The sequence below is a fragment of the Papilio machaon genome, chromosome 1, assembly GCF_912999745.1.
Source record: "Papilio machaon chromosome 1, ilPapMach1.1, whole genome shotgun sequence".
In the NCBI taxonomy this organism is placed as follows: Eukaryota; Metazoa; Arthropoda; class Insecta; order Lepidoptera; family Papilionidae; genus Papilio; species Papilio machaon.
In genome coordinates, this window is record NC_059986.1 from 1,713,520 (window position 1) to 1,740,882 (window position 27,363).

The 27,363-nt window shown below is 34.8% G+C and overlaps 1 protein-coding gene across 1 annotated transcript; it reads left to right on the plus strand.

Moving 5' to 3' along the window:
* The first annotated feature begins 300 nt into the window (after positions 1 to 300).
* Positions 301 to 26,597, plus strand: LOC106714174 (zinc finger protein Gfi-1). The gene is made up of 4 exons (XM_045679865.1): positions 301 to 593; positions 17,355 to 17,483; positions 25,480 to 26,128; positions 26,402 to 26,597. The coding sequence occupies exons 1-4, from the start codon at positions 455 to 457 to the stop codon at positions 26,595 to 26,597; spliced, it is 1,113 nt and encodes a 370-aa protein (XP_045535821.1). The 5' UTR covers positions 301 to 454.
* Positions 26,598 to 27,363: the final 766 nt, after the last annotated feature.

Here is a 27,363-nt window from a genome sequence, read left to right on the forward strand (position 1 = left end):
TTGACACACCCAACAAGAAGAAATGCCCAATACAACAATTGTTCTGGAATTGGTCTCGAACAAATGCATCGGCGGAACAATAAAATCTATCAAGAATCGTATTATTCTGTTACCTATACAATGTGATTGTCACTTGTCGGCGGGGGACGGATGGGGGCGGGGCGTCGCATACCACGCCCACTGAACGCACCGATAAGGTCCAAATCACAATACACAGCCTCGAGATATTCGGCTTTAGCGACCAGAAAGCCGAATGAACGCCAGCCGAGTGTGATACTCGCCTTAATATATACCCGCGATCCGCGACGGTCGCACGCAATGCGCCCTCGACGAAACGTATCCGAACGTTCCAACTAACATTTTTATTTTATCGTATATGCTAAAGCAAATATCCAAACATTCCAAAAAAGTGACAGATGATTTTTTAATTTTTTTTTGAACGTAAACATTGACAATGGAAGTTAGTGCGATGCCGCCGATGCCACTGGACTTCTCTATGGTACGGAATGACAGCGGCTCACCGGGAGGAGGCTTGAGGGAAGAATCTCCGAGGCCGGTGTCAAACAGCGCTTTTAGAGTTGTTACGCCGAAAGGTAAGTTTCTCAAGTTTTCACTTATAATTTTCACTGCTCATAAAAACCTGTTTGTAAACTAATTGTCATTCATCTCAATATTTAAAGGAAAGAAACAAAGATAATCTTTTTTTATATTTATTTTGGAAGTGTAAATTCGAGTATGAAAAGATATTGTTAATAAATCCCACCTTGCATTGTAAATGAAATTATTGTTACACTAAAAGGTTTTTATTGTTTTCTTCTACAAACAACAGTGAGTAGATTTATTATTACTAGAAATCAATAAAGAATTTTCATTACAAACTTTTATAATCACATTTATATAATAGGAAATATTACTGTTATTGGACGAAAAAATCTTTAAATTTTCTTATAAATATTGTAAGAATGTAAAATTAAGTAACATTTATTAAAACTAAAGTTATAAATAACCATTAAACTTTATGAGAAATGCCCATAAATTAATGTTAGGTGATAAGTTAAATTATGTTTATTTTTACGATTAGTAATGTTGAATAAATTAATTTTTGGATATGTCTGCCAATATTAAAAGTTTTTTGATACATATATTTTTTTCCATTAACTAAATGAAAAATGTCAATATTTTGACAAAATTAAATTAAATCTATATTTAGTGTGACTGTTTCGTTTAAATTACAATTTACTTTTGTTAATTGGCAACACTTTCAGAAATATCTTTAAGTTGTCTTTTTTGTCATTTTTTTCAAATTATTTGATAATGCGCTGTTTTGTTAGACACAATTAAGATAGTAAATACGTAATTAAGCAAGATGCTTTATTTTGATCGCTGTAGAAAAAGCCAAGAAAAAAAATCACTAAAGTTGGAAAAGTTAAAAAGACTGAATTATTGATTTAACTCTGCTATATCAAACTACAGTACAAAACTATCAGTAAACTCATACCAATAGGAGCATATGATATGTAGATATTAGAGAGGAAAGACTATGCTATAATGCATGCCCTAAAATTGAAGGAGGAAGTGAAATTCCGAAGTGAGTTCTGATTGATCAAAGGCTTACCTTACGTTGCATCAGACAATCGACAAAGGAGTATCGATACAGACGAAATATTAATTTTCAATTTGCTCTGCAGACGGTACAATTGTGAATACTGGAGGAGCTTTGGTGAACTGCATTTGTAATTTTAAATGATCGTTTAGTTGTAGCTACTTTTAGTTATTTTTGTTCTTTGAATACAACTTAAAACTTGCTACACGCATTCAATTTTAACTGTATAGTCAAACGACATACTTAAAACTGAAGAACTTTATGATAAACTAGTTTTTCCCGCGACTCCGTCCGCGCGGAATAAAAAATAGAAAACGGGGTAAAAATTATCCTATGTCCGTTTTCTGGTTCTAAGCTACATGTCCACCAATTTTCAGTCAAATCGATTCAGCCGTTCTTGAGTTATAAATAGTGTAACTAACACGACTTTCTTTTATATATATAGATTGCATAATTTAACTGACAGTTCAATTATTGCCAACATATTCTGTTTAACTAAACAGTCCGAATGTACCTACAGTTAAAACTGAAAGTGTTTAGCGGAATTTATTACTTGAAAAGTTTACAAAAATTTTGGTTTATAAGACAAAATGTTTTTGCATGTTATTATTTAAATCGATTTTATTTGAATATATCTAATATTAGTAACATTAAAAATATACTTACATTAAATAAATAATATTAAATATAAAAATAAAGTTACGCAAAAACACACAAGTCAAAATTTCAGTTTTCAATAAAAAAAAATCATAATTGATTAAAAAAAGGAATCATACAATCAAAAATTCTGCGTTTGATCAACAAAAGACTTGAAATAGGGAAGTCCAATTATTAGAACAATATAAAAAGGGCAAAACACCCCATTGAACGTCGGGTCGAGACAATAACATCGTAACACTAATCCGCCGCGAACCTCTTTGCCGTCGCGGGTTCCTGGCCCCTCGTGAGCTGTCGCAGAAATTGTGACCTTTCGTGGGCTGTGGGCCCTGTTGGGCTCACGTGGACCCTTTGCCGGCACGCGACCGCCGCAACGCCCTTTGAGTGCACTCGACCTACAACCGATTGTTGTTTTACACCGTTTTACTGGTGGATTAAGGAAGTGGAATAAATCCAATCAAGCTTTTATTAATGAACCTCTGCCGCAGTTACAAATTCAAAACGTTTAATGATAATGAATCATTAACCGTTTTGAATAAAAGAAACATTGAAATCCGTGAAATATTTTAAAATCGTTAAACTGGCAAAAAATCTTTTCATTTTTCAACAAGGCAGAATTGAAAGAAAAAAACTGTATTAGACAACGTATCATCGAAGTAACTAACAAGAACTAATTTAACTTCGCAAACAACGCAAAAGTTCATTACGCTCTAAAGACTAGACGACATAGTTTCATATGCACTATTAAAAATCAATGTCCATAAGAGTATTGTGTGCAGAGAACTAATACCAAATTCAATAACAGCCGGTGCTCGATCAGCTAAATCCGATTACCTTCGGGATCAGATGTCTCGGCTGCGTCCGGACAAATTATTGGCAACTTGGATTACGCCCGTTCTCTCTTGCTCTTTCTATAATATTAATTGCCCTCCGTAATCTGTATCATTGTGATTTTGTTTTGTTTTTAATATCATAAAAAGAAGCTTTTATAGACTGAAACTTTGTGTAACTTAAATGACCATAAATTGACATTCTCTATATTTTTGTGTGTAGTCTACACTCTTTTTAATTTATTAAAAGCGATTCAACAATGAAGAAATAATAATTTCTGAAGCTCTTCTAATCCTTTCTTACGTATAAATTATTCTAGGCAAGTCTTGTTTAGTTAATACTAGCTTTTACCCGCGACTCCGTCCGCGCGGAATAAAAATAGAAAACGGGGTAAAAATTATCCTATGTCCTTTTCCTGGTTCTAAGCTACCTGCCCATCAATTTTCAGTCAAATCGATTCAGCCGTTCTAGAGTTATAAATAGTGTAACTAACACGAATTTCTTTTATATATATAGACTAGCTTTTACCCGCGACTTCGTCCGCGCGGAATAAAAGTAGAAAACGGAGTAAAAATTATCCTATGTCCGTTTCCTGGTTCTAAGCTACCTGCCCACCAATTTTCAGTCAAATCGATTCAGCCGTTCTTGAGTTATAAATAGTGTAACTAACACGACTTTCTTTTATATATATAGATAGATATAGAAGATATGTTCAAATACTCCTACTAACAAAATGTTGAACACTACCATTTATGGAAAGATTTTTTTTTTAAATTATCTTCAGCTTTTTTTATAAAGGTAACCGTTAAACCTTCTGGCACAGATAACAATATCATTACAAAGTCAAGTGTGCATTTTATTGCACGAATGTTATGAAAAATTTCGTAGCTTGTACAATTTAGTAGCAGTATTAGTTATGTCACATCTTATCGAAACAGTATCGTATATTATCGTTTGTTTTATTATATCCTTCATCACATTATCTATGGTAACTGTACAAATGTATCAGGTATTATCAACCGCAGGTATCCGTTGATTGCTAAAATTTAAGCTTTTCGATTTGTTTTGCTGCGTACAAATGTTAAGTAATTACTATTATTACTACTTGTAGCTGATACATAAATCTGAATAATCATTATCTCACAACAAAATGACGTTATATTCATACGAGATGAAGAAACTTACAGCCGATTTCCTAATATCGATTGATACGATGTCTGTGGACATCTACAACATAAGAGTAACTGCTGGTGCGTTGTCGGTCTTTAAAGGGGTTTTTTTTGTTTATTTATTAATGATTGAATTATATTCAGAAATTATTTCTGTAGCAAATAATTTACTTGTTAAATTTGAACTCACTAACTAAATTTATTTTAAGAGCAATAATTAATTATTACTGAGGATAAAGTTTTACATATTCAGTACGTAATTCTAGTGCTACATAGTTAGCAATCGATGCGTGATTTGAAGCGGGGCCTACCTCCGATCCATCATCACCGATGGAAATCTAATTTGTCCGCATTCGGCCACTAGACGTCGCCCCTAAACGAATTAACTGCGACACGCGCTACTATTATTGCCTCCAACGATTTCTTTTTACCAGACTATTTTGCGCAAATGTTCACCAAAAGTTATCTAACAAAAGATTGTTTGTGTAATCTTTTAACACTTTTGTGAACTTTTAAAAACGAACTTTTATCTTTTAATGCCTGTTTGCATGTTCGTCAATGTCAAAGTAATGTGCTGGATAACTAACAAAAGAATTAATTGACACGTAATACTTCCTGTCAAAATAGTTCGCGTTTCACAGCTTATTTGGAGATTTTGAAACGGCGTCTACTACTACTAACCTACTGAGTAATTAATCTACTAATGAACATAATACATTCATAATTGAATGTCCTATGTCACACCGTAGCGAAAAAAAGTCACAAGAACGAAGTGCCGAGTGGCGAGTGGCACATGTTGTGACAAAACAACGACACCACAATCGCACGTCCTTGGCAACATCCTACATCCGCTTCTCACACTCAGCCAACCAACGACGCATTAAATCTTGACGCGTATAATAAGAAGACTTGATGAGGCTACAATTACACCGAAGCGTACGTTTCGTCTATTAATATTAAGAATCGAATTTTACACGTTGTTTGAAATTGTTTTGTGTAATGCTTAGGTCCAGCTAACTTAGTAGGTTTAGTTAAACTTCTATTATATGATCATCATCATCTGCTGGACATAGGCCTTTTCTAATTGCTCCCATAGTTTGCGCTTCTCCACCTTCCGCATACAGCGACTTCAAGCTATCTGCACTAAGTAGTCGGTCCACCTGGAGAGAGGATGTCCCACGCTCCAGGTCCCCTCGCGTGGCCTCCATTCCAAGATTCGTTGCATATTATTTTGAAAAAGATTAACATTTGTTTTTGCTCTTTTTTAACAAAGTCGAATCATAAGTTTCAACTGTAGTAAGCTGTAAGAAAGCGTTAACAAATTGAATGCGAACTTGAACAATCTAATAACAGAAATCTCCGAAATCGAGGATATTCCTGTAACAAGCATCTATCCCAAAACTCTTCCGCATCTTAATCAAATAGGTGTAATCTCTAAGGAAGTAATAACTACATTTATCTCTAAGGTTACGAATTGCTTTAATCTCACTCAAATGACAATTACAAATGTGCTTAGGCACGTTAAGCAAACTAAAAATACAATTATATTATAAAAATGTAAAGCCTAGAGCAATTTAGTAGAGGAGTACGACAGTACTGTTCTAGCCACTAACTTAGATTAATTATTAGCTCCTCGAACTAAACAAATACATCAGGAATTCTGTGAGAACCTCAGGAAAAAAGAATCATCTGCTTTGTTTAATTTTTACCAATAATGAAGTAATAATTGTAATTTTACAATCACAAGTTAACATAACAAAATGTCGCCGAGTAAAGCAAGGCGTAGCGAGCATTAATTCATGACGTAGTGAGTCGCAGTTGTGTATGAGAAAGATTCCAGGGCCCGCCATTAGGCTAATGGCGCACACGTGGCCGCGCGCCGAATTTGCTAAATCCCTTCGTCGTATAAAAGGCGATTTACTGCCCAAATTCATTATTAATGGGCCCTTTGAAGCCGCGGTCGCTTCAACAAGGAGATGATTAGTTGATTGCGAACCGGATTTTTGGGAGGCGACTTTACATTCTCGTGCTTTGTGCACACAAGTGATATTATTTTATCAGTTAACTAAACTCAATAGGTGCCCCCTTTACTTTACTAGAAAATTCGTATGAATAATTTTCACCAAGGAACCGCTTAATGGGAGTAAAGAAGGTGGAAATGTTTTCAGTGAAAAATTTAATTTGCCATGCACTATTTATTTATTACTATTATAGTCTCACTAAAAGAGCAATATAAAGGGAAATTCCATTTCAAATTTTGGTTTGATATTACATATTGAGGTGTTTTTTCTTGGCGCACGTCATTTAGTAATAAATATTGACATCGGCATTTGATTGTGAATTAGCCGATCAAAAATGAGAAAACGTAGCCAAAATAGGTTATTTTCCCATAAATCGTTAGTTAGTTATATTTTATCTTCTAAAACTATTTAAGACAGTGTGATACTGATTATGAAAAATCTGATACAAAATAAAAAAAACCTTGGCTTGATTTGGTACATGCATGAGTAACATTCTAATGGCAACTGAAACTAACAACGTCCGTCTGACCCGGCGGCTTCAAATCTTAACCCTATTAGAATGTCCGCGGCGGGCGGCGGGCGGCGATCCTTGTGAAACTGTCGGCTCGCATCAAAAGCCCCCGCGCCTCTGACCAATACCGCGCCGCTCTGACGGCTAATTCAAAACTTGCTGAAGAATTGATTGAAAGACTTTGATGATTTGCTACTTATTTAGTTTCTGATGAACTGAATACCTCATTATATTTTTCGTTACAATAAATTTAAATCTGCATACATAATATTGTAAAGGTATTGATCGTTTCTAGCAATGATCTTCACACGTGTAATAAATGGCTACAAAATCCGTATTTATGCGTCTTCAGGTATATCAGAATAAAACTATAGAAACGTTATTAAATTCTACTTAGATACATGAATCTGTACTAGAACTTTATGTTATTTGGCACATCAATTGAATACAAATAATTGTTTTCGGTCCATGACATTGGCCTTAATTCGTCCATGGCTCGCGCTCCCACGGGATTTCAATCAGTCAAAAGTTTATTGCCTCGTAATGTGTTCGTTATGATTTTTGACAGACGGCGAATAGTCGTTAATATGGAGATTTTTATATCATAAAAAAATTCCATTTTAAATACTGTTATCTGTTTGCAAGGGCTCCTTTGATGAGCCATGAGATGGCAGGTATGTAAGACATTTACATTGTGACCTATTGCTGTAGAAGAAAAGACCTAATGTCTTTCAATACCAAGGTGTCTTTCGAATTGTATTTTTCCCAATAACTTAGATTAACACTTTGACTGGATTAATAGTTTATTCGTTAAATAATTTATGATATGTTCTAAGTAGATACTAAACTGTGGGACCAAAAGTATCCTATTTAGTGTCTCTACTGAGATATTTGATGTTTAAATATGGTGTCGAATTATAATTATAGTACTTTTATAATATCTTGGCAGCCCAAGGTCACAGGCGAGCTGCGCAGTGCCATACCTCAGATCCCGATACGCCCCACTACACCTAACATTGTGTTCTGAACTGAAAAACTATTGTACACTAAATTAAAAAAAAATAACTTATAAATTTTATATAACTCTGCTGAGATAACTTTAAATTAATTAAGTAAACTTCTTATTGGACCTCGCTCTTCTAAGAAAGGTTCCAGTTACTAAGAAATGTTAAATGTTATTTTAGTTATATGAAATTATTTCCAGTAAAAAAATAGCAGACAAACAATTGCGTCCAATTGAAATTGTGCCCTGGGAAAACATTCAATCTCGCACAATTAACACCTCTTAACCCGATACAACGTTCGCACGACAATCAGACCACTGCTGGTACAATTTAATCTTTGTTCTGCTGAAACTTGCTTACAATATTTACTATTCATATCATTTGATATGTTGAAATAAAATTTTATCACACTAATTTGCCCTTACATTACGCTAGCTTATTCTTTAAATTGCTACGTTTTTAATTAAATCAATGCATTTTATAGTAGTTAGATATTTCAGATTACTTTTTGAACTCCCTTCCAAATAAATTACAATAATATCGTTAATTCTAATAAATCAAAATTTTAATAAAAGAGACTTTTCTTATAGTTAGTACTTGAATCACCCTTAAAACCTTGTTAAATAGTAAAAAAAATTAACCTGTTTTCAATTCACGGACATCATGCAAGATATCCTATCATTGTACTAAAAAACTTCGAAGAGCGCATCACTGACGAGCCACGATTTAATTTACCCGGCAGCGAGATCTGTAGATCAATTAGAGCAGATGACAAACATCGTTGGGGCTGAGTAACGTTGACTAACGCCACGCGTGGGCGGCGTGCCGTGGGAACCGTACGGCCCCGATTACACGTGGACTAGATCTACGTCATTTGGACCTTGCGCTGATTTGTCAAGCATATTTTATATGCTTCCAACTACTAAGAACCTTTAATTATTTTCGCTGATAAATCCAATGTGATTATTATAAGAGGTAGGTACTTAATTAAAACCAAAAATTTTAAGCTATAGAACTTGTTGATACTTAGTTCTAAGGTAATTGTACAATTACATTTTAACACGGGATGGAATGGCAATAAAACAATACGTAATGATTTTTGTCTTCTTTGCATTTATTTTCATTATTTTTTGTAATTCTTTGCATACATTTCCGTTTCCTACAGTTCAAAAGAAACACTAGGAATATGAATCTGAAGAAATAACCAAGCAAAGCGTTTACTAAGTAAAGAAAAAACTTGATTGAAGAGAACGGATGTTCGTTATTCAGCGATCTGAAAACCGAGATGGAGTGGGCGTGGGCGTCGACGTGAGAAACTCGTAAACGGTGCGTTTGCGGCCGACACTAATCGAATCAAGTGGTAATGATGCGCTTTTTAACTGATTTAACTGACTCACTCTATGAATCTAAGATTGTACGGCTCTTCTAACCACATACAAGAGGCTTACGTTCATAGTATGACGAGTTTGTTTTTATATTTCGTTTCTTTTTTCGCCTAAAAGCAATAAAATTAGAAGCCGAAAGTTTACTATACCTACCTTTTTAGAACTTCAGGTAAGTCTCCCATAGCATCTTTCCTAAAAATTAATCTTACTAATATTATAAATGCGAATGTTTAGATGGATGGAGAGATGTTTGTTTGAATGTATCTCCGGAACGGCTCAACGGCTCATGATGGAATTTGGCATAGATGTAAAAATACATAGCCTGGAAGAAGACATAGGCTAAATAAGTTTTTTTTTATTCACATGAAATAAAAACAAATGAACGCTGATGTTCGAAATACAAATTATATACTTTGAATTAACTTTAGTGTTTGTTCCTTATCCTAGCGCAATCCTCTATAATCCGTGGTACCAACAGCTAAGTGTTAATTAAATAAAAATACTTCCTCCATGAGCGCGATTGTTGATTATATTAGAGTTATGTATAACGATCGCTTAATTAAAACGACTTTGTTATTCATTAATATAAGAAAATGTATTTTTCATAATCTGTAGCCAGGAAGGAGCGACCTCTGGCGACCCCGGATAGCATATGTTTTGCTAATAAAAATAAGAGAGGCATTATTAACAATGAATAATAAGGCTACTGTTCTAAAGATAATTATATTCCGTAGACTGCGTGTCACCAAGTTGATAACGGTATAGTATCATCTGGAATTTTTTGATGACACATTTAATTATGGATTTTATTCTCATACAGTTAAAGTTCATTTTAATTAAATGTGTTACTCTGCTTCATAAAGCAATTCTTGTAGTTAGTAAATATTTAAATAATTAACAACATGTTATATACAAAAGATATAATTTTATTCCAGTAGATTTGTTTCGTTTATTTGTTTGTATAAATCTATTATATGTAAAGTAACTTTGGACATTATTATCATTAAACAAATATCTTATTTAATTTCACAATTTCATAATGTCTATATTTGTTATGTTAATCCAAGATTTGCTTATATTATAACAAGCTTAAGGCATTTTCACACTGTCTTAATTTCAGTACTCTAGTTTTGCAAAGAAAATGACCCGACAAAAAGGTAACTGCATTTTAAATCTTGTTTACGCAAATAGGATTCAAATATAGTAAGTTTATTCTTTGGACAACGTATACATTAATTAAAAATTCTATAAATTTATAAATTTTCAAACAGTAAAACCAACTGTAATGACAGTAACAAAACAGTGCAGCTGTTGCACAAAGTTATCGTACAAGCGATATATTATATTGGTTTCCGCTCGCGTTCCCTAGATTGTCCACTCTCAGAGAGTCGATTGTGGTGGCCCATAATAATGCACTATACAAGTGACCACCCAGACTCCGCGTAACTTGACACCAGGATTAACAACGAAAGATATGGAGAGGACGGCTATATTAATATATTCTTAATAACTCTATATCGTTTTAAATTTATTTGTTACACACGCGACTAACTCATTTAGCAGTCCTTTTGTGTACATTTCTAATATTCACAGATATTTTATCAATTATAAACAATCAGATTTATTGGAACGAAGTTCCTTATCGCGCGTTGTGAAAGGGGGCTAGACGGAAAAAATTCTTACGAAAAGTTGTCACGACACTTTTTGCTATAGTAAGTATGTTAACGAAGAATGAACGCTACTTCACCATGGCAACGACGTGACAATATATAACGAAAATTCATAGAAATAAAATGTACTTCTTGTGAAGACTTAAGTTTTTTATTCATGGAATAAACATTGGTTCCTTCACTAATTAATCGAAAGGAACTTCGTTCCATCCGGGTGTCCCTTGACACCTCTCAAGTTTTTTGTAAGTAATTTAAAGTGTAAATAAGTGGCCGTTACAAGAGTTTAATAGCACAAAGGCTTTTCTTGTCATTTCTTGTGGCCTTTATTTAACTACAGCACATTTTAAGTATTGTCTTCTCTCTCTTTCCCATTGAAAAAAACAGAGTTATCAATATATTTTAAAAGTATACATGAATAATTTTACAATAAGTGTCTTAATAATAAACTGAAGAATCTTATCTCCAAGTCCCAATATCGGCGCTGTCTTAAACTTAACCTGTACAATAAAAGACACTTACAATTATGCATTCACAAAATTAAAATTGCACTTGTTATCGACCGCTCCACGCATTCATTGTTCTTTCATCGCGTATCGACCGATTTGTACATCGTCGGCTAATAATAAATTCTATCTGATGAATGGTCCCGCTCCCATTGATGGCTCAAGGGGCGATTGTCTTGCGACATACGCGACTAATTGACGTTCTGCGGCCGCCTTTGACTGTGATAAAGCGCATTGGTGGCATCTCTGATACAAACATGTAGGTCTAAACTGAATTACCTATTGCAAGTTAGTATTCGAAGGAATTATCGCCGATCGGTAGTTTCAAAAGTGTCTAACTCCAAATTACATCCCTATTTCAAATCTATATTAAATAAATTCAAAAACAACTGAACCGACTACAAAAATAGTTTTGCAATTGGAACCGACATCAAACCTTTCAAATATCAAATTTGTTCGTTCGTTATCCAATTTAAATTAAATTAGAACTTTTTTCCTGATGGTACCAGTGTCGATTACTTAAACTAAGAGGCTGTCTAATAAGTTACTATTAAATGTCTCTAACCGTTGGTTTCTGAGATCTAAATCTCCGTATAAAATATATTGTTATCTCTGTTTTGTGAAAGATAATGACTGGGATGCCGATATGTTTTATACAGAGATGTTCTCAGAAACCCACGGTAAGTGCAATAGAAAATCTTAGAACGTCGAATACTTATCTCATATTATATATTGTAATTTCATTATTCGTTTGTCGTCGTTACGATTGCTCGCTTAAAGTTTTCTAAGAACTTAAGATTTCATTAGAAGTCGTTTATCAACGCGGAAACCGCAGTTCACGAAGTTATCTGCGAAACAATCGTTGCTTTCTGAAAGTTCCGAGAATTTTTTTTATTTACAGATTTAATACTAATTAAAGTTCAACATAATTGATACTCAAAATCTTGGTATTGGAAACAGATTCCACGAATTCGTCTTGTATAAAGTATTTAGTGCGAAAAGAGTTATAAAACAGTTCGTCTTATCTACCCTATCACGATCTAGTTAGCTAAGTGCTAAATATTATCTAGTTCTTTAGTTTGACATCTTAATATTTTACATCAATACGTTTTAAACTTAGTCTTTCCAAAAAGCGAGAGTACTTTTTCTTTAAGGGCCGGTATCGCATCTGCATATCCTTCGGTGTCGCGGATGTCCATGACCGCCGATTATCACTTCGTTGATCCCAGCGTTCGCCGTCTTATCTTAAAAAAAAAGCTTTGAAATCCCTATATTCATGATTTAACTTATTTGTTAATTTTGAGTTCTTGTTTTAATAAGTCGTACGAGACGGCAATATACGTTCATATTATGATAGACAGTTAGGTGTAATGATCCGCTTCGGGTGCAATAAAGGCGATGGTAATTGAATGATCGCAGCCGCGGCCGCGGGTGGGCGCGGCGAAGGGGGGATGTCGTCACGGGCCCAGGCGCCGTCGCACGCCCTTGTTTCAGCTTTTTAATTTAGCGCACCACTTAGTGGTTTTTGGTTTTGATCGTGGATTCGAATCTCTTTCCTGTTCTTAGGTGACCATAGGTTCTCATCGACAAGCGACATGCTGCAAAATAATCTACTAAAAAGTAGACCCTTCATGTTTTTCCCGATTTTGTATGTCCGGTCTATTATAACTACCTGTGGGATAAACGTCTTGATGTATTTTGAAGAGTTAGGTGTCTTAAATTGCTATATTTCTCTGAAATACATGGCTTTTTCAAGGAACGTTTTGGACGCTTTACGAATTGACTTTTGCTTCTTGATCAACGACAAACATGTGGCGATATTATTATTGTAATACCTCGTCGTCCATCACTTAAGGCGCAGATAAGTAACAGGAAGCGATACGACAATTGCCGCCGGTCAAATTAGCCGCCCCTCACCGACCTGCCGCCCCCCGCCGCCCGCCGCCCGCTGCGCCCGTTGCGACCGTCGCGGCCGGACGACGGTCATTGATTCTTGAACGCGCTGGCGCCGCACCGACCGCCTTTTGTTTTACAATTTTATTGTCATAAGTAAGATGCTTATCGAATTAACTCAGGATTGCCTGTTGTTATTCTATTAAAACGTTCTTCGTCGTTCATCGTTCTTACGATGCAAAAGTAAATTGCATACAATCGTAGCTTTATGGTACGTTTGTTTAGGAATTAACTTCTAATCTGACTAACTAACGTGATTATACAACTAGAGGCTGAATAAAGAAAAAATAATTACGAAAATTTCACAGTAAACAATAACACCGAATCAGTAAATCGACCTTAGTACGAACCTAAAACAAGGTAAATTTTAGACGAACATATCTTAACTGACTAATAAAATAATACAACCTCATGTATTATTTTTTTGAAGTTAATCTACGAATTATTGTAATTGCATCCAAAAAGCAATAAAAACCCGCTTTTTTAACATTGGCAATAATTTAATAAAGTTGCAGAGGAAATCTGTCGCGAGCGCGTGCGCATATATCAACATTAAGGGGACGTCGCGGTCCGCCTGGCGCCACTGAATCGGTCTCTTCCTTCGACAACCGGGATGCACAGATTGTCCTTGCGTCTCTCATCGCTCTTATCCTGTTATGAAACATCCGCTTTTATACCACAGCTTCGATTCAATTGTTCCTTGAACTTGATTTTATAGAACTTTCACATTTATGTCTAATCGTTTTGATATCAAATTGATGCTTTACTTAAACGATTTTAAATACATAAGTGTATAAAGTATGTCTGATAAATATATGGTCATAAGGCAAGGTTATAATATGTTATGTATATATAAAATACAGGTGTACCTACCTTCAAATTACTTCACCAAATCTCAAAACATTAGTTAGTGTAAGAATATCGTTTAGGTATCTTTAAATTTTATTAACTCCTTCCTTTGTTATTATCACACACTGTTACCGCTGGTTACATCCAAGATTTTGACAGAAGAGACTTGAGAACCTTATTTTTGTAGTGGGTCAAAAAGCTAGTGGAATTTCGATACCTTAGCAACGTTAATTACTAATACAAAGTACTGATTAATCGTGTATATTGTAAAGATTGTATTAATCATGTATGTTTTCGTTAATGAAGTAAAATTTAGCCATCGCTCAATCAAATACATGGTATTACATGTAATTACAAGCGATAAGTGTTAATTATCTTCAAATTATCTTGTATCTGCGGCAGTGATTACCAAAGCGCTCGGGACGATAAACATTTTATCGATATAAAAAATAGAATTCAGCACAACTCTATATTCCTAATATTTTAATTTAAAACGTTAAGTTTACACGTCACTGCTAAGATAGCTCCCGGTTTTTTTTCTGTTAGTATACTTCTGTTAATGGGTTAAGTGTTGTAATGTGTAAAAAAAAAATGACGCAAGATATTTATAACACAGGTTAGTTCTTTGTTTTTTATTGCATAAAGCGGATGCATTTTTAGTCATTGATTTGTTTTTGCCAAAGTAGAGTGCAATAAATAAGTGAAGAATGTATTTTTTATTAGAATGACATATCTACATTTCATAGACTGAAGTAGAACATGTTTAGGTAGATTGTAGGAAATGGGAAACAATGTTTTCGATGTGTTAAATGATTTTCTTGGATTTCCAATATGCGAGAATCAAACGCAGTACTTATCAGCGTTTAAAAAAGTGTCTCTTGTGTTTAACTTCACAGATCATTTTACTTTTCAATCATCGTCGATATATTTATAAGTAAATAATGCTATATATTAATTAGAATTAATAAACACAAGCGTATTTGGGATTTTAATCGGATCTCGTTTAACGTTAATATGACAAGTGAAATTTTATGTGAATAAACACGTGAGAGTTAGGAAAATTATTAAAAAGTGAATGGTTGATTTGTTTTTGCTGTAAGTAGACAAATGTGACCTCTAAAAATCTTCTTATAAAGTTCAAGATCCTGAACATAACAATTCTTTAATTAAAACGGATCAACCAACGTCAGATTTTTAACTGAAAGCCATTAGAGTTTATTTATAAGTCGTACTTCGTTCCAATTGTTCCTGCTATAATGTTCGACTGATAGCTACAAATTGTACCACTTTCAAATGAAATGGATATTCTCAATTAATTTTTATCCTCAACTCAATTCGCAAAGAACTGTTACAATTAGTATTTGATGCTCTTTTAATCTTGTATGGTTTTTATATTAACAAAGTAATTATCAACATGTTTTCATTAAACGTAAAAATGGATAAGCTTTTCAAGATGCTTAATTATTTTAGGAGACAATTTTTAATATGATTCGAAAGTATTTTGTTCTTGCACATCACAATTATAGTCTACATTTATTATGCGCCATTAACACTAGATTTACCAGACCAGTCATTTAGACTGGTCGTGCAATTTCAATTCAAAATTCCTACTATATTACACATTTTTTTTCAGAACTGATGTTATGACTTTTGTAGCTATAATAAGAGAGTACGTTTTATAAACTTAATGTTATTTTATATACATTAGTAACAAATATAATTTTTGTTGTTGACATTTATACCAGTACCAGTCAAAATGACAGGTTGTGTTTGTATGAAAAAATGTATGATTTTGGGAATCATGAGACCGATACAGTACATATAGCACTGAAGCGTTTTTTGTTATCGTCTTTGGAGTCAACTTTTGCAGGCAGACAAGTTCGCTTTAGTCTCAGCAGTTTGGGATAAATTTATTGAAAACAGTAAAAATTGCTTCAAACCGGGAGCTTATATTACCGTGGATGAGCAACTTTTTCCAACAAAGGCCAGATGCAGATTTACTCAATATATGCCAAACAAACCCTCAAAAATTTGGCATAAAATTTTGGTTGGCGTCCGACGTAGAGACGAAATATGTGGTAAATGGCTTTCCGCATTTAGGAAAAGACGAAACACGAAATGCATCAACCCCCTAAGCGAATTGATCGTGATGAAACTTCTTGAACCATATACCATGAAGGGTAGAACTGTAACAACTGATAATTTTTTTACAAGTATTCCTTTGGCGTTGAAATTACGATCTAAAAACACTTCATTCAACACAGAGGGAAGTGCCGAAAATTTGCAAACTAAATAAAGACAGTATGACACTTTTCTCAATGTTGCTGTACCAATCTAATGGATGCACACTTACTGTTTATAAGAGCAAACCTAATAAAAAAGCACTAAGTACAAAACATAAACACATCAAAATTTATAAAGCTGCAAAGAAATTACCTGAAACCGTATCGTTTTATAATAATACCAAATTTTTATTTTTTATGTAAATTTTTTATGCACCAGTCATTTTGACTGGTCTGGTAGAAATAGGTATATTCAAATCGCTGGTATATCTAGTGTTAAAAATGGGTATCACATTTACGAGAAAGAATTAACACGTGACTTTATTTTTATGACGTCATCATAGTGTCCGTGTAGAAAACAAAATTTTTAAATAATTATCTATAGACTTATGAGCATGTGATAAGTAATATATACATTTTATTCTGTTTGCTTATATTTCATTACATGTTACTAAATTTTTTTTTTTTTTGATTGTCACTGCTCTTTGTTTTGGATCTCTTTAGATGTGTATAAGTATAATGTTATTTATAGTTTTGTTATTGTGGTACTCTCTTTGATTACATGAATGCTGTGTTTGCCTGTAATTGAAATATGTTTAAGATTACGCTTAGATGAAACTTATGTTTTAAATTATGTATAACTGTGTGTAACATATTTTGTTGGCAACCCTAAATAAATAAAATAAAATAAAATAAAATGAGCATGCCAAGTTGTTGTGAACTCATTGTATGAAAATATTTTTACTATTAAAAGCTAAAAAAAAAAATTTGCTCGTTGAAAAAATATTTCGAGGTAAAAACCGATTAAAGGTCGCCATAAACGGACTGTTTCGCAGCCCGCATCGGCTGCTTCATGTGGCAGCGAAAGGAATAACGACTGATCACCCAAATTAATAAACAATATTATTTTGTCTAGGTGTTTCGGCCAGCGAAGCACTGAGAAACGGAATCTGCCAGTCGCTGTGGGGCTCCAGCGTCCAGCGCCCGGAGCCCCGACTGGCCTCGCCTCCTCCGCCGCAGACCCACGATTCTTATAATGTCAGAGGTAAGAATATTCATGGTTCATTACTTAGTTATGAGAAAAAAGTGCCGAAGTGCCTATTAAAACAACTGTCACTCAGATCTCTATTAAATGGGTCGGCTATTGCTTGGAAAATAACACATTTTGCTTCGTTCCGATTTAAGCGATCAGCGCCAAAATTGTGTTAATCAAATAGGCACAAAATACTACGTCTTATAGCCACTCTATTATACATGTCAGTGTTGACTCCCCATCTTCTCTTGCCATAACGGTTTGGAGTTCCCTGTTCTTCCCTACTCAAAACGTTCCTTCTTGTTCGTCATCTTTATGTTCACTAGCTAACTAATTTTTACGGCATTACCGACATAGAATATCCATAATATTATTGTGTACAAATAATATTCTGCAGCACATAGTTTGGTTGATTTATAGCGCCCTTTGCTTGGCTGTATAAATTCCAATAACACGAGTTCTGAGCAAATCCCACGGCTTCAGATTTGGGCTTGACATATCTTATCGGGGACCGACAGCGCGTATCGCTGGCGAAATTACGTTTGTTTTATGACTCTGATTTGCCGGCGGCGGCGACAAAGGTATCGCAGATACCGTGTGTCGACAGTTTAAACGTCCGCTGCGTGTTATGATGCTTGTAATTCATATATCGAACACAAATTTCGATATCGGCGATAACGTAGTACCGTCAGCAAGAATAACAATATTTATTAACCTTTTATATGTTTATGGCATTTGTCGTCAAGGTTGCTAGAGTCCAAGGAATGAGTAGATTTATTAGAGCAGCTTTTGCCAGCGTTCTGAATGGATTACAAAATGTAATAACACCAAAGAGTCTGCGTGAATTTCACAAAAATTTTATTCGTTACATTTTTAAAATCGCCGAAAAAGCGAAGCGATCGCTGCCTATAGACATAATGACCTAATTACAGCTGCGTTGCCTACTTTTGATCGCCGGAGGAGGGGACGCACAGAAAGAAAATATTTTCCCTTCTTGTGCGTTCTACTCGGTTAAATCGCCTTCCCATCCTCTCCTTGTAAGAAAAGAGTGGGAAGAGAAAGAGGACTAAGATTATGCCTCCGACACGCTCACTCATCAGACGATACGCGGGATTGCTTTCACATAACGTCTATCTTCTTTGTGGTCGTGGTATTGTACCGGACGAGCCGGACAATTCGTGCTACTGATGTTGTTGCTGGCGTCTACCACTGTTAATTCTGTCTGTTAATTTAAAAACACGAAGGCTTTTTTGTTTTAAATGAATTACAAAATTAAGTAATGAATTTAAACATATATTATTTTCACGCCTTATATCGATTACGAATATGAAAGTCTTTAAAAAATATGAGATATTTTTGTGGCGACCCTCCATCGCCCTCGTCTCGCACGTTGTAAATCCGATTTGGACATGTGTACCCTTGTAAGCAAACATTAGTGTACAAGATAACGTTTTGTAACCAGCCCATTTGAAATGTGTGCATTGTCACATGGACGAAACTATTTATAAACTTAATCTTACATCTACTCATTCTATAAAAATGTAAAAAAATCACATTACATTAAATTTAAAGTTCTCGAGACATTACATAATACCTATAAATGTAAATAATAAATAATAGAAATGTTTGTGTAAATTAAATGTACTTAATAAGACCCTTCGTACATAAGGCAACATATATCGTGGAAACTAATATTGTATGGTTGTGTCGCGAGTATCGCGTTGCGCGCGCTCCGTACACACAACGTTGAATCGTCGACGCGAATCGTACAGATATTATACTGACCGAATAAACGATTCGTGTCGACGTAGTATACTCTTTGCCTATAATAGATAGAAATGTCGGCGACGCGCACTTTCTACGATCCTCTAGAACAGTTTAGTGAGTAAGTTGCTGAGAGACTAAAATAATCGGGTTTCTAATATTTACTTTGCCTTGTGCCGTGTCATCCAATAACCAGTAAATGTAGAGTTATATTAATACATCGTTGAAACACAACTACCAGCCATAATCTACGAAAGAAATCTCTTAACTTACGTCTTTTATCAATTGTAACAATTATTTAAAAACAAATGCGTAACATAGTGTCTTTACACTAAGGTGACCACAATGTACAATCAATCAAAGGGTAACATTCGTGCACGCCAAGAGTGTCAATATTTGCGCGGTGACCACGCGGGCACGATATCGCCCCATGGCCCCTGTTTACCCTATTATTCACTTCTTTGTTTGCCAAGTCCAGCCAAGCCACTCGGTAACTTTGCTGTTTAAAGTTCGCGTGACATACCGTCATGATCATTGAACCAATGCTACTTTGTGTCATTCCCTTTATTTGCAATTCTTGAAAATAATTTCTACAATAACTAACTGTTTCTTTTTTAAATACACCAGTTTTATAAGCTTAGGATAATAACTTAAATCGTCCAATAAAATTTATCCACAGAGAATTAAAATTAAAATTAGATGACAAATTACCGTATCGTATCGAGGCATGAAATGGCGAAATTCCACAATGTAACATGATTTTGTACTTTTCATAAAATGTAAATGGGTTAACTGTTGACAATTCCGTGTTAATCTAATAATAAAGCCCGTTGTTATCCAAAGAACTGTAAGGTCATGATATAAAAGAATTTTCACACAAGTAGGTAAACGTAATCCAACATGACAAGAAGAAAACCTATTAAAGACAGTTACCTCGTAAACACGCTCGTAATCACAAATCTAGGCACACTTTAAATAGTAATTATTAAAGCTGAATTTAATCTCAAAGACGCCGCGAGTGACATTTCGTCAACGCTCGAAAGACGACAATTGTAAAACTAATCTCATCGAAATTTTATCAAGATATTTTCGTCTTTATTCCTTAGTAATAAAGATTGAACGCGTTGAATTATACACGTTTTGGAGGTAAATTGGTTTATGACACAAACACGACGCGTGCTATTGTTTCAGCAAATAATTCGTGGAAACATCGAGTGGAGAAATCGGGGCACGTACTTAAGCCCGCCGCCGCCGTTCGGGATTGTTTACCATTACTCCTTACTATCTATGGAAACCTGGGAAGAAGTGGACACACTATTACTCATAATAAACCTCCATTGTTTAAGCACTTCAAATTAGTAAAATACAAATGAAGAATATGTTAGGGAAATTATTTTTCTAATAAATTTGCAAAAAAATAAGTTTGTCGAGAACGATTTCTAATACATTAATAAGAGAAGCGGATGCTGTCAAGATAACTGAATTATCATATTTAAAATGCAAACCACTCGAATAATAAAGTGGTATGAAATTATGAAAAGACTCGTGAACGTGTGACGTTGTCCGCAAATATCGAAAGGCGTGGTAACCATAATCGCGTTCTGTCGGAATTCGAGAACGATAACATGAAATCCGACAGATCTCGCCGCAGTAAGCCCTGATTTATCAAACTTATCTCGAAAACACACTGTCAATACTAAGACCGACCGAGACGAATCTGACATTAGATTACGTGCATCGCTTCTATCGTCATTTCTGATATCTTAAATTAAAACTTTAATGACGAATTTGGCTTTTGTTTTTACTTCATAGTAAATACTTAATATTTCATGAGGTACAGTATTAGAAGATCTAATCCATTCCAAAATAAAACAGTTGCACGTTTCTACCTTAAATAAATATGTAATTGTGACGTGCTGATTTTTAAAATAATATAAAAATGTATATATATTATCTTTAGATCCTAAATAATTAAATTTAAATTAAACACACTTTCTAAAATAATTACGATACAGTGTTGAAATAATAAAGCTTACAGGCGAAACTTCACACAATTTTATCGAAAACAGTAGAGTCTTCAAAGACAATTTTAGTAAACATTTTGGACTTTACCTGTATGTTTAACAAACCATAACTAGGATGTTCGTTGTTTATTCAGGAAAATATAAAATAATGTTTTTAAGTAGCAAACCACAAGATGCCGTTGATAAATATTTTAATATCACTAACGTCACTTCCTTAGCAAAAAAAACTGTAAGCAACCGTAAAGATAAAAGGATCAACATAACTTTATGTAATCAATATGAGTATAGAACAGTAATCGCATACCGCGGACCTTCGATATATTACTTTGATTACTTTAATACCCAGTAAAAGATCTGATTATACTGTAACAAATCCAATATGAATCTACCCGAGGTTTAAGATAACAAAGCAACGGAACACAATATTTTCAAACGTAACGGCGATTTACAACTTACGGGTAAAGACAGCAGCCAATCAGAGAGCGTTGATGTTTGTGTGCGTGCGAGCCATATGTATGTGTTCGGTCACGGAATTAATTCGGACACGTCGCGTCGTTTACAATCCTAGATTTAGGTAATCCCTGCAGATAAATGGTATTAAAAACATTATAGCGCCTGATAAAATGTATTAAAATTGAATGATAACATTTGATTTATACTTATTATTTTATTATTCGTTTTCGATTAGTTTGAATAAATTGTAAATTAGTTTAGGTTTTAAAGTGGTTTTTCATGAATACAAAAACAAGATGGCGCCTTCAAATTAAATATACGCAACAAAACAATACTACAATATACTTCCAGTGTCTAATCAACTTTATGCAATTCAGGAAATCTAAACTCTAGGCTTGGTCTTAATTGATTAATTTGCGATGGTGTCTTTTTTCTTCATTTTAATGAAATTTAATCGTTATGCTTTTAACGCTATTTTAACGCACTTTTCATACAAAAGATTTGACATTAACCATGGAACCTGTTTAAAACATTGTTATCTCTATTTTGTCAAAAATAATGACAAGGATGACGATATGTTTTATATAAAGATTTTGGTCTCAGAAACCAAAGGTAAATAAGCTAAGTTAGAATTAATTATGCTTAATACATCGTATTAAGGAATGGTATTTGATTCCAAAATATGAGAAGTCACGCGTCAATCGTTAATCAAGATTAGCGTTTCCAATAAAATATTTAATAATGATCCCTGTTATATGGGGACCGTGACAAATTTCATTTTTAATAAACCACTCACCGCACTATTTCTTTGAACAGCCTGTTGTAAACAAATGACTTCCATTTGATATGAAAAAAACTGTAAAGATTTCCATATAACAGATATGTGCACTCTAAGAAATAAAAAAATTACAATATTTATCACTTTGATTTTAAATCTTATTTTACGTTAATTACTCCAAATATATATATAAAAAATTCCACTTGTCTTTATTCATCTTCATCATCATCAGCTCACTATACGTCCCCACTGAGGGGCTCGTAGTCAACCACGGTGCTGGTTGGTCAATGAACTTCTACTCAGATATGTGCAGGTTGAATCACGATGTTTTCCTTCACCGTAATTACGTAGGATACATGTACATATGTAAATCGAAAAACACGTTGGTACATGGCGGGATTCGAACCCTGGACCTGCAGATTGCAAGTAAAGTGAGCCACGGACGCTTTTTTGTGTGTGCTGATTTAGAATCCCTGATGTCTTCAACCCCTATTCTCATTGGGTTATATCATAAAAGTTATTCAGACGACCTTTGTAATAATATTGGTAAGTCTTAAAAAGGTTGTACGTATAACATTCATCTTAAAGAAAGATGATTAAACCACTATTCGAAAGTTAATTCCATTACGCAGTTACAAACGGATGCATTTTTCTCTCTGCATACAGCGCGCAATGATCATTAAAGTCTGCTTGTTTGCGATCCTAATGCAATTTTAATTATAACAGGCGCGGCTTTCGCGGTGCATTCAGATTGTTATTTTTCAGAGTGCTTTTAACAAATTAAAAATAAGCGTTTGCGGTCGGAAGAGGGCGACGGGAAACGTTTGTGTCTGCTCAATGGGGGTTGGATATTGAAAAATCTTGTCTAATAGATAAATAACAGTTTAGTGATTCTATGTAGCAACTAAACCCAATGGTCTAACTACAATGATGACTGCTAAGAAAGTTTCTTTTTGCCTGTCTTTACCATATGTGACTTTGACGATAATAAACAAAATAATAATTTAATAAAGCAAGTGTAAAATAGTATAAATTATCATCCATTCAAACATATCAAATCCTTTATAATTACTGAATAAGACCTACAATAGAAGGCAATAATGGCAGTCTTTGAATTACACATTGCTCGGAATGGGGTCTGTCTATTCAATATTTTGCAAGGCCATGAATTCAAGCGTACTGTTGGGGCGGAACAATGAATCTAAATAACCATTAATATGTAATAAATACTATGGGGCAATAAAACCGTGTCGTTGGGGTACAAACAAACAAGTGCAGAGGGACAGAGCTCCGGGCGTGAGGCCTAATATTTAAAGTCATCCTACAATAGAGTGCGCTTTGTTTGGAAGTTATCTTAGATTCACACGAGGGTCGTTCAGTGAACAGAACAGTAGAACAGAACAGTACTGCTATTTGAACAATTACACCAAGAAAATACAGGACAGTTTTGACAATAAGAATGAGTTTCCATTGCCGAAACCGTTGAATGAAAACATATTCACTCCATTACCACAGTCATTTTCATTGCAAAAACGAAGGAAACAGTATGTTTAATGTAAGTGTTTCCGCAATGGAATTTCATCACAAAAGTGCATTTAAATAATAAAAGTACTGCATTATCTCCTGCTCTGCCCTTTTCTGTCTCCGTGTAGAATAAGCATAACGAAGGCAATTGGTTCCGCTCTGTATCGCAACAGCTGCTATTTTTCAGACGGGGGCAGATCTTCATTAGCGCAACTTGTCACAGCTATAGATGGATGTTTGTTTTTGGACAGCGTGAGCCCGAACTGATGGTCACTTGATGAATGTGGATCATAGAGGAATTGAGTTCGACTTTTGTTAAATTCTTAAAAATAATAGTCTAATAAGGAAATTCAGACCAAAAGTCTTCTTTACTGATTAAGAGGAAACTTAAGTATTTTAGGTTCAAGGCATAAGCACAATGATCTTGACTTAAAACCGAAATCATTGTCATGAAACACGGCTTAACGAAACTAAGAACACATTGAACTCAGCACACAAATTTTTTAATGATCATATTTCTCTTTAATTATGTATTTCGGAATAAAATAAAGCCTTATAATTCCATTGTATCAACTATTTCTAATATAACGTAAATAATTTATAGAAAAAAAAATAACGAAACCAATTAATTTGTAACATCGATGTGGGTGAACAAATATTAGTTTAGAATAACAAAAGCAACGGAGCATCGACCCGCCAAACAAAACGAATTGAACATCGAATACTGTGGAGTCGCGCCCGCGGATTAGTGAATTGTAAAAAAAGATTGGGGTCCGATGGAGCCGAGGCGAGACCGACGTGTTAATTACTGGGGCCGGCCCCGAGCTGCGAGGGCTGAACAGATGAAAGTCAATTTGCTGCTGCGACATGATACGGCTCATTTCGTCGCTCGCTACAAGTGCGGCACCTGCACACTTTCCCTGCCCTACCCTGGCCCGGGGCAAGGGACGCGGGGGGTGTGCACTGCCCCTTTGTGCTCTTTCAACAAACATTTTGCAAGTTGCACTCTAAAGGGTTGTGGATGTTATATTTTTTCAAATGTTTATTTTGCTTTTTGGACCGCTTTTTTTTGTTCCTTGCTTTATGTTTATTTTTCGTTTGATTTGATTAATGATACTTTTGTTAGGAATTTTACTATAGTACCAATGCCAATCTATCCTTCGTTATGTTTTATCCCTTCCCTATCTAACTCATCTTCATCTTATTCTCTTAAATGAAGACAGTTGAAATAAATTAGAATTAATGGCTTATCACTAATTTTCTTTATCACTTTTTAAAGATGATAAGGATCACCTAATTATCTTCGTATAACTTTCAATGATAGTGTTAAAAATACAGATCCTTTCCGTGCCATTTGGATCGATAAGGATACTATGAATCATGGTTTTTTTCAATCTAATAATCAACTGAATGATTCTTTGTTTTTCGACTTTAAAATTATTAACGATATATTATTTTTTGGCAGAAGAAATCAAATTCGGCATCAACAGACTTGTTGGAGAAAGATATGATGAAGAAGAAGATGAAACACATAATACAGAAACAATCAGACCTGAGAATGTTTCCCCAAACTCCAGATGCGGTAGTCCTTGTTGGGCGCCGTCACCTCAATCTCCTCGTTCGATTCGTTCTAGTTCCCCTGAACTAGAAGTCGATTCTCCTCCATCTTCACCAAGAAGACCACCGGATTCATCACCTCCTTTAAAAAGATCAGAGGCGTTTTCTGTCAGCGCTCTTCTAAGACCGGATGCGCCGAGAGTACAGCCACAGAGACCGTTCCTGTATCCGCCGCTTCCTTTCGCGGAGTTCCTCAGAGATGCGAGTAGTCTTGGTCTTCCTGGTTGGGGGGGTTATAGTAACTTGTACCTTCACGCCGTGCAAGCGGCCGGACCTGAGTTACTTCGACTACGAGCTGCAGTATTAGGCGCCCCTAGTCCATTAACCAGACCATTGCCTATTGGAGATGTCTACTCGTGTGTGAAATGCGAAAAGATGTTTAGTACCCCTCACGGATTAGAAGTACATGCTCGAAGGTCTCATAATGGGAAAAGACCATTTGCCTGCGAACTGTGCAGCAAAACTTTCGGACATGAAATCAGCCTCAGCCAGCACAGGTGAGTGATATTTTTAAATTTATCTGCTGCTATAAATGTTTAAAAATTAGTTTCTCGTCAATTTATTTTCTATTTAAGTATATAGTTAGAGGTTAATTTCATCATCATTGTGAATTGTTATATGGATTAAGGGCCCAATCTCCTATTGGCACCATACTGAACTTTCGAAGAATAACTGCAAATGTTTTAAGAACCTTTTCAAATAAGCTACGAGCCACCAATAAACCAAAACAAAGAGATCAACATTAGAATATAACAACGTGCCTTTTACAGGGCTGTGCATAGCGTGGAGAAGGTGTTCGAGTGCAAACAGTGCGGGAAAACATTCAAACGGTCGAGCACGCTTTCCACACATCTGCTGATCCACTCGGACACGCGGCCCTATCCCTGCCAGTACTGCGGGAAGCGCTTCCACCAGAAGTCAGACATGAAGAAACACACGTACATCCATACAGGTAAATTATACTAAGCATTTTGTTTCATTAATGAATCTTGTAACGGCAACACCGGCCCCGGGGTTGTGTGGCCAATGCGCACCGCGCATCTTTCTTTGTACATATAATTTGCTTTTTTTTCTTTTTACCATTATTCTTTTTTTCCATTAATAAAAAGTATTGTCAGGGTAAGTTTTTTCATCACCAAAAATAGATTTTTTCAATATGTGCTATAAAATAAATATCTGTTCAATTGTAATTAGTGATTATCATTTCTGTACAGTAATACGTAAATATTCAAAAAAATTAATAGAAGAAGTGACCATTCTAGAAAATTAGAAATCTGTACTTTATCCTCTTCAGCAACGAATAAAAACCACGAATGGCTTGTGTGATATTACGTAACCCAGTCCCAACCCAATCTAGATAAGGTTTTCATTCTTTAATTTACATATTTAAGACATGCTCTTAAATTGCAAACAAACGATATCAACTCCTTCAGTTTCTAATGGAAGATCCATTAGAAACTGAAGGAGTTGATATCGTTAACAAAACCACCCTTATTCAAAGTTGAAATTATGTCAAAACATCTTACCCTAACCTCCCTTAGTCACATAATTAATGTACTTTAACACCTTGAAATAAGTTAGCTGCATGTTCTATAATAATCGCTTGCGACCTACGTTTATGGAGTACATAAAGTTGAATGTCCTGAGATTCACAGACAATTAAAATGAAAAGCGTATAATGAATTATAAAAAAAACTATCATCACTGACTATTAACTTAACAAAATATTCGT

What these genes read in the sequence shown, in the direction of transcription:
- LOC106714174 (XM_045679865.1), top strand. Translation starts at nt 455, where the DNA reads ATGGAAGTTAGTGCGATGCCGCCGATGCCACTGGACTTCTCTATGGTA. An exon ending in TAGAGTTGTTACGCCGAAAG is followed by an intron (nt 594 to 17,354) that starts GTAAGTTTCTCA and finishes TATTTTGTCTAG; the next exon opens with GTGTTTCGGCCAGCGAAGCA. An exon ending in CGATTCTTATAATGTCAGAG is followed by an intron (nt 17,484 to 25,479) that starts GTAAGAATATTC and finishes ATTTTTTGGCAG; the next exon opens with AAGAAATCAAATTCGGCATC.